The sequence below is a fragment of the Porites lutea genome, chromosome 13 (assembly GCF_958299795.1).
Source record: "Porites lutea chromosome 13, jaPorLute2.1, whole genome shotgun sequence".
Lineage (NCBI taxonomy): Eukaryota > Metazoa > Cnidaria > Anthozoa > Scleractinia > Poritidae > Porites > Porites lutea.
Window position 1 is genome coordinate 11,430,485 of NC_133213.1, and position 18,271 is coordinate 11,448,755.

Consider the following 18,271-nt stretch of genomic DNA (forward strand, 5'->3'; position numbering starts at 1 on the left):
AATTCTCCATAAGATACTCAGCCTCGTTCACTGAAACCAGGATTGGCTCCTGCTGAAATGCAATAATTTTGAATTTAAAAAATTGTATATGGGGAGATAATTTAATAAAAGGGAAAGCAATAATACCATAAGGAGATCTCAGTACATTCTACAAGACAGTCCAATTGGTCCTCTTCCTATTCGGAGGCCAATAACTGTTTTAAGTCTTTCTCCGCGTTTATCATCTTTAACACGGTTCCATAAATAAAGAGCCGGGAATTTGCTGGATTTCTGGTACCCAACAACCACAAAAACAGTTTATTTCTACTACTGTAGACAACTAAAAGAATTTACAAGAATATAATTATAAATAAATAAATAAATAAACAGTACATATAGTAGTGGGACACGCAAAATAACTAAAAAGCTAAACTAGTTGGGTGACCGTAATTATGATAATTAAAACGGTGAAAGTCAGAGAGGAGGCACATTGGTACACATCAATATCATAACTTGGCAAAAAAGTAAATATACAGAATAAAACAACAAATAAATAAAGAAATATAAATCATCCAAAAAATCAGTAAAGATTAATAGAGACTAATGAAATGCGGAGTTAGTTATTTATATATTATATAAGTATGACACTTGAATCTTTCATCGAGTTATTTCCATAATTTAGATCCATTAAATCGAATATTAAATTTGCTATACCCATACCAAACATGCATGAGGATCATGCCTGGCTCCGCATTCTTCGTGACCGGAAGTAGTAACGCGGCGAAGGGCGGTCTTATCAGGAATACACGCCTCAGGAGTTTCAAACTTCCGGTGGACTTGCATTGCAGGCTAACACAAAAAGCGTGTTTAACTGTGAGGCTTGATATTTATTTGTTGCTTTGTCGGTGTGAAGAGGTAAGTTTTAAAACAACCATTCATTACAAAACTGTTAAATAAATGTAAGAAATTCAGCAAATCGACATGAGTCAGAGACACCCAACGACAGTTTCCTTCAAAATGCATTCAAAACTTTTTTTTAGACTATCTAGAGTACTTCGGCCCTATAAAATTCGTATCTGTTCGGTCATTCTAGGGGAACTTAAGAGCAAATGTCTGAAAAAATCGAGCAAAATCGAAATTTCGCGGCCATAGTCAAAAAATCATTTTCGCTCATATCTTGTCCATAGATAGGTATTAGTAAGTAACTAAACGTGATGTAGTTTGTTTTTTCAAAAGGCCGCTTGGATTTGGAGAAAATTGACAACATCAATTTTCGTGGTCGGCGACTTCAAAACAACCAAAATTTGAGGCTAAATGAGGCGGTCTCAAAACGTCGCTCGCACGCAAAAAGGAAGAAAGGGGGGTAAAATATTCTCTCAATTTATAAAGGGTTCTACTTCCGGCTTGGTGATAAATTCTTATCTTAGCGATAATCTGGAAGATAAACAATGTTATTTTAGTTTGGTTCTTTTTCAACTAAACGAAATTTAAATTTAGGCTGAAAGTTGCGTTTTGTACTTTAGGCATGTGCTACACCTTGGTTTTACCTGAAACTCAAGTCATAAGTTATTTACGTGTTGCGTGAAAATAACCTCATACACAGCATTACTTGGTATTGCTGGCATTTCTTTTCCTCGGTTAAACTTTTACATCCATTGCCATTTAACCCTATTCAGACTGGGCTTTTTTGGTCAATCTGTGACTGGGGGGGGGGGCTCCTCGGACCCCCCCTCTGTATCTCTGGAACCAATAATGCTAGGGTCATGAAATTTACACACAATGATCATCTCCGTACAAAGAAGCGCCACACCCAGTTTTGACTTGCCACGCCCAATGATGACGTCACAGTGACGTCATATTCCCATTTTTCAATGTTTCTTATTATTTTTCCACTTAGATACGTAAAATATCAATAATATTGGTAAAGTCATCTCTTTGTTATCCTTTCTTATGAACTAGTAACAAGGAAACACTTGTACAGCGAGAAAAAGCAATAGGAAGCAATAAAATTTAAAATTTGAAATGGTTGTCGGCCATCTTGGATCCGCCATCTTGGATCCACCATCTTGGATTTCCGTTTTTTTGATAAAATTACAATATAAAGCAACTTTCAAAGGGGAAAAAGCTCAGAATGTATAAAAGAAGTATCAAACTAATGCTTATTAACCAAACAAATGACTTTGGAAGGTTTATTTGGAAAATAGAGCAGCATATTTGTCAAAGCAAAAAAGTGACAAATTTTACCCCACCCCTCCCCCCCAAATATTCGATGTTGAAACATTTTGATGTAATTCAAAAACTAGTCCCAAGAAAAGACCATTTTAACAACAAAAAGCACTATAAGTGTAAAAACGCGATCTTAAAACAAAAAAATCACCATTTTTTAAATTTTCCAAAACCTATGTGTCAGAAACTGGTTGCCATGGCAACATGATTAATCACATGGACATGGTAATTATACCAAAATGTTCCTAGATAAATTTTAGGAAAAGTCAGAAAATGTGAACGTCATAGCTCTTTCGGTGTAGGAGTTATCACGATTTTGCCGGAGGGGGGTTCGAAAAGCCCCCCCCCAGTCTGAATAGGGTTAAAAATTCTAGGTCTCACAAAAACTGCGATTTTGAAAGTGAAACTTTCGGGCTGCCGATACATCTTTGGTCATAAAAGTCTGGTCAAAAGTGTGTGTGACAGGATTAACACAGGCTTCCCAATCTAACTATTTGAGTGTGCTTTTCTTTAATGTTCTTGCCACAAGTAGCATATTATGCTACTAACAATCCAAATCATGTTTTTTTTTCTTTTTTTTTCTAATTTTTCCTAAAGTATGCTTCCATACAATACTAATTAAGTCCAAAAATATCGTTTTTCACGTTTTTACCTTGCCTTGTATTTGCCTTTGATTGACTTCAAGCTTCAAACCCTAGTCTAGCTATTTGACCGCGTTATCAGCCGGCTGTCTTTCCTCTCGCATATGCAAGTTCCATTGTTTTGGATAACAGTTTTCGTCAACATTCTGCAATTATCTTTCAGTATATATATTTTTTCTAATCTAATCATTGTTGTTCGTCAAACTCTTGATTTTGTTTATCTACAGAAGAACCCCGCCTTGAGATCACCCCTTTTATACGACCACCTCTTCTCCCACCTCTAGTCTTTCGACCCAGACGTGAAAATCTCCGAGTCATTTTATTGTTTTAAAGACCTCTTTAATGCGACCACCTCACCATTACGACCAGGGTTTTATGACCCAACGCTGGTCGCAACAACGGGGTTCCACTATATTTTTTAACTTCAGTTTTCCACATTAATTATAGAACAAAAAACAAAAAAATGTGCGTCAGCTGGACTATGGCAATTAATGTAAAAAACTAAAATTTAGGTCCCGCTTATGTGAAGAAAATGTGTCTCGAGCAGAAGGGTCACCCGCCAACCCGAGCTTCCCTGAAAGAGGTAACGTTTCAAACATTTCCTTACGAAACATGGCGAACCGTTTAAATAACAAAAAGTTGGCTCGGCTAGAAGGGTGACCCACCTTGTCCAGTCACCCTTTTGTAATGGTAGGATCAGCCTCCTAACAGGGCCAACATTTCTCGATAAACACTTTGCCCGCTTTCCATTCAACAAAAATTCCAGTTTAAAATTTCGGAAAATCCACGTAACCAATGGGACGGTGCATTACAGTCGCACAGACCAAACCAAAGCCATTGCGAGTTTGGCTATCGTGCTTGTAAGCAGGATACAGATGAGAGGTCCTGGGGTCCGACCGACCAGATCAAATCTGATCCGTATCGGTAAAGGGCTTGCATACATAGCCAAGTCAACTAGGTCAAGGCGAGACAATTACAACTTGCGTGAAGACTGGGAGGGTAGCCCTCCTACACGAGACAGGTTTTCTCCATATAAAGGGAATTAAAATTTTCGGGTACGAAATTGGGATAGAGAAGGAATCAGAAAAAATTTCAAAATTCTCGAAAAAAAATAATATTGTAGCTCTTGCAATTACGATCGAAAAGACTCAAGTTGGCCAGTGGATGACCGAACAGTTGTTATAATTATACGGCGCCGCATAGAATTTAGTAATTTGGAAAGCCTAAAAGTGTTTTCAATGTATTTAAGAGGAAACAGTTGTTGGGTGCCCCTATCAACTATCGCCTAACGCTTCCGACTACTTTCTTTACCCACATATATAGTTTTTTTCAGTTTTACTCTCGGTCATTTTGCCATGTTCTGAGTGTGCGCTTTAGTACCGGTCTAGAGTCTGAAACTTGATGGCTCGTCAGAAATTCACGATCATGATCAGAACTCTTGAAAAGAAAGTCTCCGACCATAACTTTCTCTGGCTGACTCATCAGTGAAACGAATATTGAGGCTGCATCCGCTTCTGGGCCCGTTTCTCGAAATCCCCGATAATTAACGGGCCCGTAAAGCTGTTGTTGTTTACATGCAAGGTGGAAGTTTCAATAGTTACGTGATAAAACCATCAGTTAATGAAACAAAATGGAGTATTTTGTTAGCCAGGGCCCTTATTCTTTTTATTTCGATTTGAATGTTTGATTTCGGGCCCGAAAAGTTATAGGGACTTTGGACAAACTGGCTCCTGGTCCGTTGAATAAGGCCTCAAGACAGAATTTACTGGAAAAGTAAACTTCATGCTTTTGCCTAAACATTGCCCTTTTAACGTGAATTTGAAGACGTCAGAGCCTAACCCATTGGTAAACACGTTTGATTCCAGCTTTCTAATTTCCCGTATCTACGTTATATCATCTTAGTGTCAGGTTTTAAGGCCTTTTTGAGTAGCCAAGCATCCTGTAGGGAGGAAATTGTCTGATATACTTTGACGAGTATCCTTTACTAGAAATCAAACTCGTACCTTAAGTCTTCACACTCAAGGAGTGGTTTTTAGACTTAAAAATAGCACTGCGTCATTTACCACTCCACAAGGACGCCCTGCCTGGAAAGCATTTCCCCATTTATTTTGCAACATTTTCTTAGTTGCGTGTGCTTATGTAAGTTTTCTAATGCTGGTTGGCCTGTGCAAGCATTTGCACGGGGCTTAGAGCAAATTGCTTAACCCTTTCGACGGATTCTTCTATCCCCTCAACGATCGTTCCATCGGAGTCTTAAAGGGTAGTACTCAACCTTCCTCATGAAATAACATTATTATTTCATTGTGATTCTTCACTCGAAACAAAAAAAAGCTTCCAAGATCATTTATGGAGTTTTTCCAAAATTTAAAACCTACTCAATGTTCGTGTCTACTGGCAGGGTGGATGATTTCGATGTTTTCCAAATCCCTTAGTGAATACTGTACTTTTATCGTGCAAGTGTCAAAAACTGACCACCACTGTACACTTTTAAATCAAATACTGTTGGCAGCCAGACTATGCAACCTTTCAGTTGTTGTATCATTGAACAAATAACTTTGAAAACATAAAAGAAATGCATGAACATTTTTGTTTTCTGCTCGTTCTTTCTCAATTAGAAGGATGGTGTCGGTTGTTACGCAATACCATTCCTTGTCTTCTCACATTGTGACTGGCTGTATGTTGTAACTGATTCTATTAAATGGTAAGGACATCTTTCAAATCGCCGAAAATGTCTTAAAAACATATTTTTCCCGTGATATAGTTTTAAGAATTTAGATCATAACGCTCATTCGGTTTGAGTGTCATTTTAATAACCTGGCCCGTCTCCAATGACCTGTCGTTAGAGGTCAAATTACAAAATGCGTTAGCGCCGGAGGAATTTGGAGCTTGAGCGTAGAAAAAGGTAAAAAAGTGCTACATATCATGAAGGTAAGTTAATTCCAATTGCATGTTAGCAAATTAATTATCGTACTATAGAAGTACATCAGAAAAAGCCAGTGATCCGTTTGGGCAACAGCAAGGCGTTGTTGAATTATGCAAATGTCTCAAATTTCACTCAAAATTTGTTCAAGTTCAGAAGGTTCGTCTGAAGCGCAAATTAAATTACCCAAGCCAGTTTTAACATATGTTTTAGCACAATGTTTAAAGAACTTATGGCTTGAGTTTCAGGAAAAATCAAGGTGTAGCACATGCCTAAAAATTAAATCGCGATTTTAAGCCTAAACTTGAACTTTTTTCTATTGAAAAGGAACCAAAACTAGAATAAAATTGTTCTCCTTCCACATCATCGTTAAGATAAGAATTAACCGCCATACTAGGGTTAAAACCCTTTATAAATTGATTCATCGGGGAATATTTTACCACACTTTTTTACTTTTTGCGTGCCAGCGAAGTTTTGAGACCGCCTTATTTTGCCTCAAATTTTGGTTGTTTTCAAGTCGCCGCCGACGAAAATTCGTTTTGTCGATTTTCTCCAAATCCGAGCGGCGTTTTGAAAAACAAACTACACCACGTTTAGTTGCTTACTGATACCTATCTATGGACAAGATATGAACGAAATTTAATTTTTGACCGTGGCCACCGATTGCTCTATATCTACAGACATTCGTTCTTAAGTCTTTTTCGAAATTGCAAGGGCTTCAGTATTATTTTGTCGAAAATCTTAGATGCAAATTAGCGCATTGCGAAAGTGAAATTTTTTCTTGATTCCTCTCTCCATCACATTTTTAAACGTGACAATTTTAGGTTTCCTTTTTCTAAAATTAAAATAAAATAATTTAATTAAACTTAGACAATCGGAAGGAAATTTATTACATATTAAAGCTTCGAAATTGTACATGAATGGAACGGTCATTGGCTTAGAGCAGTGGTATCTCTGCTTAATTTGAAATACCTACATTAGGCTCAATTTCCGCCGTCTCCCCGGTCCGGTCTTTGATCCTCCCCGAAGAGAGACTCTTTTGGGGGGATGAGTGAGGGCTCATTTTCCTGAACAGCGGCTGCTAATCGAGCCTATACCTAAATGTGAAAATTACAAACCTTTTGCGAGTAGTAGTATAAACAAATAATAGCATGATTTGTACGTGATTGGCGTAAATACCACGAGTGAGATTTCAAAATTATCTCAAAATTCACTCGCCTAACGGCTCCTGAAATTACGTATAACAATTTTGAAATATCACTCGTGGTATTTATGCCAAATATCACTACAAATCATGCTATTACCTATACTAAAACCCGATTAAATACAACACTGATTAATTCTAATTATCTATATATCCCACGATATTTTTCTGTTACGATCTAAATATCTCTTTGAGCGGTAGCCAAATAGTGGCTTACTTAATCAACTACTGAAAAGTTAATGAAATAAAAAAACAGTTAAAAGCATTCTAACGTTTCACAACAAGAATGTTTATAGTGGTGTACAGGGTGCCATGAAAAAAGGGTAAGGAAAAAATAAACAGGAACCCTGTTTGTTTTTCACTCTTCTGTCCAATCTTCTCCCAACCCAAAAACAAAGAAAGAGCAACCGGATTATTAAATTCAGTTGCTGTTTGTTTAATATTATAACCCTGTCTGATAATCAATATATCGGCTTTATCTTTAATGCTTCATACATACACAGAATAAACCTCAAAACTTTACATCAGTACTTCATGGTTTTTCAACATTACTATTAGACTTGACTTTTATTTTATTTTATTATTATTATATTTTATTATTTTGCCACACACAATGAACTACTGTGGCGAGGAAATCTCCGAGAAGCCGAGCTTATGAGGAGTAGAGATTTCCCCATAATCATAATCATAATCAGCCCTATAATCAAAACTCTATCAACAGTAGTGGAAATGTGTTAATGGTGTTAATAGTATGGCTGAATTCTAATAACGTACTACTCGTAAAATCGCGCAGATACTAAACCCGGCGAAAGACAGGATATTTCACAGACAGGAAGCTAGGTCAGTGCAGTGTTAATTGAAATTTCTCAGTCAGAGATATGACCTTATTAATCGAAATTGTCTATTATAGTTTCTCGAATCAGCGTAGCTTTCTTCGCTGTTTTAGAATTAGAATACTCGATGAGTACCTTAATAATGAGGTGCTTTCTTCATGCCTCGACCTTAACATAAGATCTTACTAAATTTTAAAAAATAATTAATCCCTCGTGACAATATCTTCATATTCCAGTCTCAACTTAAGCTTACTTGTTTATTCTCTGTTACAGAAGAGCTTTCATCGCCTCCCTCCTCTTTTGCCAAGCACACACACAACAACATGGATAAACACCATAAGTATCTACTTTGAAATGCCATTCCCTGAGCCAAAACAAAAGAAAGGAAATTTCCCGTAATCTTTCATTGCGGTTGTGTGTTTATAATACAGATATACGCAGACGAGATTTTGCCCTAGATCCCGCGCGTGGTCGTCTGACGAGCCAAAATGCTCTGAAAAAAGTCGGGAGTCCAACAGCTAAAATATAAGCTGAGAAACCCGAGAGAATAAAATTGGCTAAATTCCTTTAAACTAAGTTTAGCCCTAAGCTAAGATAATGAATGTTGATATTCTAGAGGTGCATTTGGGATTTCTTTAATAATGTCAGAGTAATACAGAAAAAGGTTCCAAAATTACGGTTCATGGCCCAGTTCCTTAAAAGATGTTTGTTGTCTAAGTTTAACCCAGGATTAAGTACTTTGAGCACAGTTTTCTTGTCTAAGAACATGTAACTCGAGCTTACAAAAGACTGTTGAGCTTTAACCTCGAGATTCAGTGAGAGAATGTTACTCTAAGCAATACAAAGGAAAGTAAAATACAAAAATGGAACAAAATTTTTAATCCTGGATTAGCGCTAATCAGTCTTTCAGGAACTGGGGCCATGATTAGAGTCAAGTATATTTTGCGGCGTGGTCGTGAATTCAGATATAAGAGTATTTGTCGGCAGATTTTTATGCGTGCACAGCAAAGATAAAGCTGGCCGGATACTGTGCACATGAAGTCAATACAAAAGTAGATGTTCATCGCCCAGAAAGGCCATTGTTCTCGGGACATTGTACTTGCAGTCGAGCTTGAAGCATAGGTCTGTAATGTTACAGGTGAAGCGTGAACTGAATCGTTCTCATTGGTCAAAGTCTGCGCGGTCTTTCCTTTGCAGCGATTACCGCCTTGCAAAGAAACAAAGGCCATGGGAGCTTTTGTTTTTTCTTTTGTTTCCAAATATCTCACGTTTAACAGCGCGTGTTTATGAGCGTGACCACACCAACGTATAAGTCTTTAAAGGCCGGTAAATATTTTCGCATTAACTACAACAAGAAGCATGTCGTTTAAACTCGATCAAATCTTACGATGCTTTTACAACTGGGGTCGAACAACAATCTCCTGTACTGTGTTTTTTGAGTTTAGTCGAAAAAAATTGTCGCTTGTGAGCTGTAAAGAGCATGCTTGTGTCGTCACTGTCACGCGGTTAACGGAAAACAGTTTCGAGCTAATACGTTATTAGTGACTAAGTCATTTTTCACTGAGACTTCAAAGAGACAGTTATGTTTGCTATGCAACCCAAGGCACTAGATAATGTATTTGTAGAACGAGTTTTAGGCGTTTTCGTTCCAGATCTTGTTATAATCCTTGTCAACGCTCGCCCAACTCGGTCATGTGTAGATTCTCCTAGATTGTTTCCAAACTGCCCAATGCCTTTTTGGACCAGACTCAAAGGCCGTTTCAGCTGCCTTTTACGCTAGTAAAACTTTTCCCCATTTTTATAGTTTCTCTCAATTTACCCACTAAGTAAACTTTTACTCGTTCTATTCATTTCCTAGTGAAGCGCAAACGCTTGGATTCATGGGTTAATAACTTTAGTCGAGTGGTCTGCAGAGTGGAGAGTAGTTTGCAGCACCAGCGCTAGCTAATGGCTTACTTACGATTGCGTCAGTGGTTTCCAGAAAATCACGCTCAAAGTCAGCTTCCATACTAACCTGAGATCAGGCCCAATTTTAGGGGTTCTCATACATTCTCTCTAACGGCTACCGCTAAAATTGGGCCTGATACAAACTCTCTCACGTTTGTGCTCACTGCGGCCAGATTTGGGCCTTAACGCTGATTGGCTTTTGGAACAATGCCTCAGGATCTCATTGGCTGTTGAAATCAACGAAAGTTAAAGGGGGTGTTTCGTTTCGCCTTGCCCGCCGGAATGTCATTTTCAAAGCGAAACGAAAATAGAGCCTGATCTCAGGTTACTTCCATACAAAAAATGGCCTCTTTCTAGCAATTTTCAAGTACAGATGGATAGTCCTTCCGCTACGAAAAATTGTTATCTTTTGTGGTTAAATCGTAGATATATTATTCATTTTCAATATTCCATCTGGGGATTTGTCATTTTGGAGTTAACGAAGTCGCGCGAATGAGTTTTATCAACGCTGGTGGGCCAAAAGAGGCCGTTTCTTCTCTTAACAGGGCACCCAACGTCAATAGCGCTGCGCACAGATTCTAAAAATACTCTACGTCTGATAAAACCCCCACAGGGTGAAATAAGGTGTTTCCGCAATTCGGAAATGTTGCGGAAACCTGATGGTTCAAATTTCCGTTGCGTTTCCGCGGGACGGTTACGACGGGAAACGTGTAAGATGAAAATGGAGGTATTGTTTCGTGTTTCCGCAGCGCTTCCGTTGACTTAAACGTGTCAGCTAGTTTCCATTGCGTTTCCGCAAGCGGTTTTTTACTGCAATTTTCTGGTTTGTATGATCAATCCCTGGTTTCTCATATCATAAAATTTGTTTTAACTGTACTGATTACGCTTCAGGCAAGATGAGGAATCATTGCATTGACCTAAAATATCCGAAAGAACAGAGATAGTCGCCTGCGCTAAACTACACGTCGTAAATACTGGAAAAGTGATAGATGATTCCCTCTGTCTTCCTTTTCTAAGAGATTCAAAGACGTGTTATTAAAATCATTAGCGCTCCAAACATTGAAGCGTAATTTGAAACAATTTAAAATAAATAAATGATTTTTAAACACGCTTGCACGCGTTTTGCCTCGCTCTGGAGGCGTGAATCTTACGAGCATGCGTGCCTCGTTTTCACGTTGAATTTTGAATCGCGCGCCCTTTTGAACATTCTTCGCTGTCGGTTCGCCTTCCATTTTGGTGGTTTGTACATGCAGGGCCGTTTTTTTGTGAAGTTGAGCAAGGAGAGTGTGATAAATTGCGGAGATAAACTGCAGGGCGGAATAATAGTTCGAAAAACTATTTAAATGAAACGCCAAATCCCATGTAAGCGGTGATGAAGGAGTTCAGTGTTCACTCTTGGCGACTCGAATGCACACTGAGTGTTTCAACAACCATTGAGAAGAAAGAACGCCTACTTTAAACTGTGGATCCTTGTTGTTTCGTAAGTACATTCTGAATCTCTTTTAAATATATAGAAGCATATTTAAGTTTATGTAATAGCTTTGGGAGCATTTCATCGATGTCGATCATAAAATTCGTTTTACATGTGAGCTTACATCCATGTTTCATGCGACAGCGAGTTGCTTCGTAACCTTTGTACGTTGCCTGTAGTTTTTTTAATAACATATACCTGTAAAGCAGGTGTTTGTCTGATTTCTTTGGCAATAAAGACATAGTTGCTGCCTCACCGAAAAAGAATTTTTTATACTAATGCACATTTTAATGGCGAAGATGGCAGCTGTAAAATATTGAATCTCGAATGAGGAAACGGAATCACGGAACGGAGTACGGAATCAAATGTCAAATGACAGAAAATTATTATTTAAAAATTCCTTGACACTGAAATGTACAAAACATTTCCACTCCAATTTCTGACACTGTGGATATTTATCACAAAGATAAACCGGTACGAAAATAATATTTAATGTTCATATTAATTTTTTGCATACAATGTCCATTTCCTTGCTAGATTCAAAACGACATATGCAATTTGCAGGGACCAGTGGGAATTGTTCAAAATTGAAATAAATGTAGTGCTTGTTACGATACTTGTAGGGTTAAAAGGAACCTTTTCTCTTTGTGTACGTGCACAATAAAAAGTTTTATATGATGGTGCAGAAAGGTTCTAAAAGTCTAAAATATAATTTCCTTACACTTCAATTTATTGTTAAGCTTTGAACACAAGGATATATGTAACAGCTTTATTCGATGACAAAGCAACCTTCATTGACTCAAGTAAGACGCCCATCTTTGAGTGGGAAGTCGCAATTCTATTTATCTATCTTTGAGTGGACAAAGTAGTGCTTGTGTCAATGATATTTCAAATGTTGCAAAAGTCACCAGGAGATAAACAAGAATATTATTCAGGAGTATAATTTCCTTACACTTCAATTTGTCATTAAGCTTCAAACACATAGAGATATATGTAACCGCTTTATTCGATGACAAAGCAACCTTCATTGACTCAAGTAAGACGCCCATCTTTGAGTGGGAAGTCGCAATTCTATTTATCCATCTTTGAGTGGACAAAGTAGTGCTTGTGTCGATGATATTTCAAATGTTGCAAAAGTCCCCAGGAGATAAACAAGAAGATTTTTCAGGAATATAATTTCCTTACACTTCAATTTGTCGTTTAGCTTCGAACACAAGGATATATGTGACAGCTTTATTCGATGACAAAGCAACCTTCATTGACTCAAGTAAGACGCCCATCTTTGAGTGGGAAGTCGCAATTCTATTTATCCATCTTTGAGTGGACAAAGTAGTGCTTGCGTCAATGATATTTCAAATGTTGCAACAGTCACCAGGAGATAAACAAGAATATTATTTTCAGAAATATAATTTCCTTACACTTCAATTTGTTGTTAAGCTTCGAACACAAGGATATATGTAAAAGCTTTATTCGATGACAAAGCAACCTTCATTGACTCAAGTAAGACGCCCATCTTTGAGTGGGAAGTCGCAATTCTATTTATCCATCTTCGAGTGGACAAAGTAGTGCTTGTGTCAATGATATTTCAAATGTTGCAAAAGTCACCAGAAGATAAACAAGAATATTATTCAGGAGCATAATTTCCTTACACTTCAATTTGTCGTTTAGCTTCGAACACCAGGATATATTTAAAAGCTTTATTCGATGACAAAGCAACCTTCATTGACTCAAGTAAGACGCCCATCTTTGAGTGGGAAGTCGCAATTCTATTTATCCATCTTTGAGTGGACAAAGTAGTGCTTGTGTCAATGATATTTCAAATGTTGCAAAAGTCACCAGGAGATAAACAAGTAGATTTTTCAGGAATATAATTTCCTTACACTTCAATTTGTCGTTAAGCTTCGAACACAAGGATATATGTGACAGCTTTATTCGATGAGAAAGTAACCTTCATTGACTCAAGTAAGACTCCCATCTTTGAGTGGGAAGTTGCAATAATTCTATTTATCCTTGTTTGATTGGACAAAATGGTGCTTTATTATACTTTCAATTTTTGCATATGCCACAAGGAGATCAACTAGACGATTATACAGTGTTTTTATATTGTTACACTTTAATTTTGTATTGTGTCTCAAGCACTTGGATAAGGGCTTTATTCGATGATAGAAGCAACCTTCATTTTTTAAATATTTGTCTTTGTAGTGCACTCCCAGAAAACTGCCTCATTTTAAGCTCTCTAGTTTTTTCAGAACCAGGCTGTTACAATAGTATACATATACGTGTAATACATGTATTATTATTTTGATATAAATATTTGACATTTCTTTTGGTCTTTATTTCTTTGAGGTATAATGATGCGGAGAACAAAAACATGAGGCTATTTTTGGTTAATGAAGTGTGGGAAAATTTTGGGTAAAAGAAATGGCCCAAAACAGAGAAAAAAGGTAAGTTGTACACTTTTCTAAGTTTCTTGAATTTGGTACAGTGAAACCCTGCCTTAGGGCCACCTCGGTAATACAGTCACCTCATCATATAACCACTTTTTTTTGGCAGCCTGGCCAAAACTACCATACATTTTCTTGTAAAAAAATCCTCTTTAATACAGCCACGTCATTATTACGGCAAAACTTTTTTGGCCCATTGATGACCATATTAATGGGGTTCCACTGTAGTTTCTTGGTGTTGCCAACAGGTGCAATCCCCTAATGACATGAATACAATAGATTGAAAAGCCACTAAATAATACCCACACCAAAAACAGGAGCAAACCAACAATACTTTTAGCAACACCAAGAAGCACTCTTAATTCCTTTTCTACAGACCTGCACATTTAACATGCTTTCCTTTTGCTAGGGGCCATTTTTCAGTACTGAAGTCAGGGAAGTACTCGCGCAGATGTGGTAAGGTGGCAAAATGGAAAACTTGAAGAACACAGAATTCGGACAAGATGCCAATTTGAGAGCTAAAAAGGTAGGTAAAATACATGTACATTATTTTGTTAATGCTTGCAGTGCAAATATTTCTACTGTGTAGGTTACGTCATCCACTGAGTGATTTATTTAGCCTGTCCTGTAACAGAACTGTGCTTTGGCAGTGCCTGGTGGCCCCTGTTGCATTATTGTTGCTCCTGGGTGACAAGGAAGTCTTAGTTTGTTCAAAAACATTCATCCTGGGTACCTGGATCTTTCAGGTTAAGGGCACAAGGCTCTTTCATTTTTTAAGAACACAACACATATTTTGCATGTTTGTCTTATGCATACATAATTTATGATTGTTATAGAATGCACGAGTGCCACACCCTACCCCCTTTGACATTTTTAATGTTAACAGTGTCCTTGCCATTTATTTGAGGGGTTTGATTGTAGTGTAAATTGCTCAGAGCAGAGAGCAAGAACCAAATCTGAAGATTCAAAATAGTCAGAGTCACTATTTTGCCAGACTAAACTGTTGCTGAAGAACAAAGTAAATGTTAATCAAGTGTTTATCACACTAGTCATGCCACTGTGACTAAATAAGTTTTTTTGGTGTTCAGAAATTGAGGAATCGCACAGACGTATTGGACAAGGCACAACTTTCTCCAAATGACAAAGCCAAAATAAAGGCTTTATTAGACGTACACAATGCTATCCAATTTATGTCTTTGGAGGAGAGTGAAGACAATGAAGAGGGGGCCAGCGATCCACCACCCAGGTACATCAGGCCACTATGCTCAGAGAGGTCAAAGTTAAGAAACATCAATGCTGTTCTTGACGCCTTTAGTGAGGCTCACATGTCAAAGAGGCAAAAAAAAAGAACAGCCAGGAAAATAACCAGAGAGGTTGATAAATACTTGTCAGACAGACCAGTACCAAATAACTGCCCTTCATGGGCAGTATGCCAATAACACCGCCAAAGTAACAAATTGCTACAGTGATCGCTACTATGGCAACTGGGAATAAAAGGTCCAAAAATGATGCTGTGCACATTATGTCCAGAAAATGACCTTTAGCCGAAGCACAAAATGAGATGGCATAGTCGCTCTACATGAGTATAAAATTCTACTTTTCCCCTATTTTTCACTGGTTTAAAACCTATCATATTGTTTTTCTCTTAGTCAAGAAAGTATTTGACACTTCTAGTTCACTGGGCAGTCAATCACTCTTCCCTGCGTTTTACTAACAACGAAACCAAAAGAGCGAGAAGCCCTGTGTGACTTTTGGGTGCCACTTGCATAAAGTTGAAATTTGATGGTCAACAGTGACATTCTCTCTTCAGGACTCTGCATCCACGACCACCATAGTAGAGGTCACTGTAGCAATTTGCTTAAAGTCCCTAATGTATTATCGGCCTTCTTTAGTCAGGATGACCCTGTGATGATCAACTCTAAATTGCACAATCTTATTGGAAAGGTGATAAGAGTTTTATTCTTTAAGACAATCTTTACTCGACTGTGTTCATTAAAATTGCTGAAATTACAGGATAGTCAATGGATTATCCTAAAACTATAAAACAGGGAGTGTAAGATAGATGCATTGTGAAAGTGAGGCGCTTGTTAAAAGTGCACAGTTCGTGATTATTATTCAAACTCAAATGTAGGCAAATTCTGGTAGACTACTTTGTATGCCACCAGGTCTAAGTTGTGTCCATGCAGTTACAGCAGAGTAGCAACAAAAAGTGAGACACGTGTAGAGATGTTGGCTTATACATTTGTATATAAAGCCTATATGGCTAGTTTTGTTTGCATCACTGTCGTCTTTGTAGCATCAGTCTGATACTCCCCAATAATAGCCTCTCAGCAGTTTGTATAGGCTTTAACAATAATTTTTGGGGATGATCCACCAAGTACTGGTACTCGCTAATATGAATTAGGGCAGCAGTTTAGATTCCCTAATGAGATTTTATGCAGAAGTAAGACTTTTATTTGTAATATTGTTCTTATTAAATTATGTAATAATTTTGCTGTGAACTACTTCTTGGAGTTATTTTGGAATGGAAATGCACGTTACTTATAATAATGTTAGTTAATTAATTATTATACAGTCAAAATCTTTAATACGGAAACCAAAGGGACAGAACCAAGTGTCCGCTTTACAGAGATGTCCGTATTATAGAGGTAGGGAATGTATGATTGTTGGCATTTCTGGGACCAAAGGAACTGTCCATATTAAAGAAGTGTCCATAAGAAGAGGTTTAATAGACTGTATAATTATTATGTTAATTTAATCATTTCAAGGAAAAAATTTTGAATTTTGTCAGTTCTAAAAGGATTATTTAATTGGCCATTTCCGAGTTCCCCCGGGCCTCTGTTTCAAAACGAGGGTAGATGCTCAGCGTTTTATATGGAAATCTTTCTTCATTCTCATGCAAATAAAACTCATTTTCACAAGAAAGGTTGCGCACCTAGCCTCATTTTGAAAGTGAGGGTTTTTAGAACTCGGAAGTGGCCTATTTAAATGGAAAAGTTACAGTTTTGGATATAAAAACTGTAGAAAATAGGAATACATTGTAAGGAGTCTCTTTTTTATTGTGAAAATATTTAATATACATATGTACATATTATATGAAAATGGAGAGAGAATTATTTTAATAAAATCTTTAATCCCAAAAATGCACCTAAATATGACTCTGCTTGATTTGTGTGTATCAGCGAAAATGGGTCATTTTGGATGCATGAAACGGTCCAGGGTTGTCTCACAAACGTCCACTTTTTATATACCGGATAGAATGAACATAGGATTCGAAACTGGATGGTTAAGTAAAGTTAACACATTTAGGAAATCTAGTGAATAATCCACCGAAAGTGGAATCTGGGTGAACATGAAGGCTGCAGAAAGTAAACCGATCAAACTGAGTTTCCGCATTCATTCTTCCGGGAACTTAACGGATAATTGAGTATCCTCTGAATTTACGAGCTGCGGAAACATGACGGCAGTTAGCGTTTCCGCAAGAGTAAACCTGACGGAAACGCGAGTATAAGGGATGCGTTTAAGCGCCTCCGCAGAAACTGAAACATGACGGATACACGTGTTTCCCGCAACGGTTAGTTACAATTCCGTCTACGGATATTCAGGTTTCCGTGAGGTAACCGTTACAAAAACGGAAACGGAAACGCCTTTTTTCAACCTGTGCCCTCGCATGACTCAGACAAACTTTGCTTCTCACTCGAAGGCTTTGTATGCGCGTTTACCGAGTGTTGAGTCAAAACATTGCTTTTTTCGCGTATTTTTATCGTGATATGGTAAACAACAAGCGTTGCAGCAGGGAAGAATGTGAGAGGGACTTAAGGATCCCTGAAAAAGTGGTCTCACCGCGAGAAATCCGGAAAGAAAGCGAAGTACGCTGTGTTTTGTGGCGGTGATCAGGCAACCGTGAAGTGTTTTGAAAGAGGTGGATATATGACAGTCTTAAATTTATTCCATTTTCAAGAATTCTCCGATTTAATTCTTCTAAAAACATCAAATGCTTCTTTAGAAACCTCAAGCGATTTCAAACATTCCCCGGCATCTTGTGATTCTCATTGTTTTCAACACATGACCGGCGTGACGCACGGAGTTAGTTTCCAGGATATCCAGAAAAATCGAAACCTCCCTGAAACTTATGATGTTTGTTGGCAAACGCCAAGCAATTCTAAAGCAGGTTTCGTCTTGTAGTGGACGAATTGCCTGAGCTTGAGCATATTCGAATCTCGAATCGCGGGGACGGTTTTTAGAATACTGTGGCCCGGAACTGCCCAGCAATATAAAATGAAAACTACGTAGGTCTCTCTGTTTTTCACAAAACTCTAAACTTATCGAATATCTGGTACGACTACGACTCTTTGTACTCCAACTCAGAAATTGATATTTCTAAACAACTATCAAATTTTCTTTAAAGAATTTGATGAGAAATCTTTGAAAACATTTACCGGCTGGGCTGCAAATAGTATCAAGACACGGCGTTTAAAAGTTCTCTCATTTTCCGCTCTGCTTCAATCCTTTGTACTACATTATATTTTCCTGGACGTTCCTCGAATTTCAAAACTGGAATGCTCCTAAAAACCCCAAAGAGGGCGAGCAGAACTGATCGCAAACT

At 37.7% G+C, this 18,271-nt stretch overlaps 1 protein-coding gene across 1 annotated transcript; it reads left to right on the top strand.

The window, feature by feature from the left end:
* Positions 1–11,002: 11,002 nt before the first annotated feature.
* LOC140923244 (uncharacterized) lies at positions 11,003–16,818 on the top strand. The gene is made up of 4 exons (XM_073373330.1): positions 11,003–11,230; positions 13,568–13,665; positions 14,075–14,191; positions 14,754–16,818. Exons 3-4 carry the CDS (start codon positions 14,135–14,137, stop codon positions 15,102–15,104), a joined length of 408 nt encoding a protein of 135 aa, XP_073229431.1. The 5' UTR covers positions 11,003–11,230; positions 13,568–13,665; positions 14,075–14,134; the 3' UTR covers positions 15,105–16,818.
* The last annotated feature ends 1,453 nt before the right edge of the window (positions 16,819–18,271 follow it).

Coding starts and splice junctions, on each gene's coding strand:
- LOC140923244 (XM_073373330.1), top strand. CDS start 14,135: ATGGAAAACTTGAAGAACACAGAATTCGGACAAGATGCCAATTTGAGA. Junction 14,192..14,753: donor CCAATTTGAGAGCTAAAAAG/GTAGGTAAAATA, acceptor TTTGGTGTTCAG/AAATTGAGGAATCGCACAGA.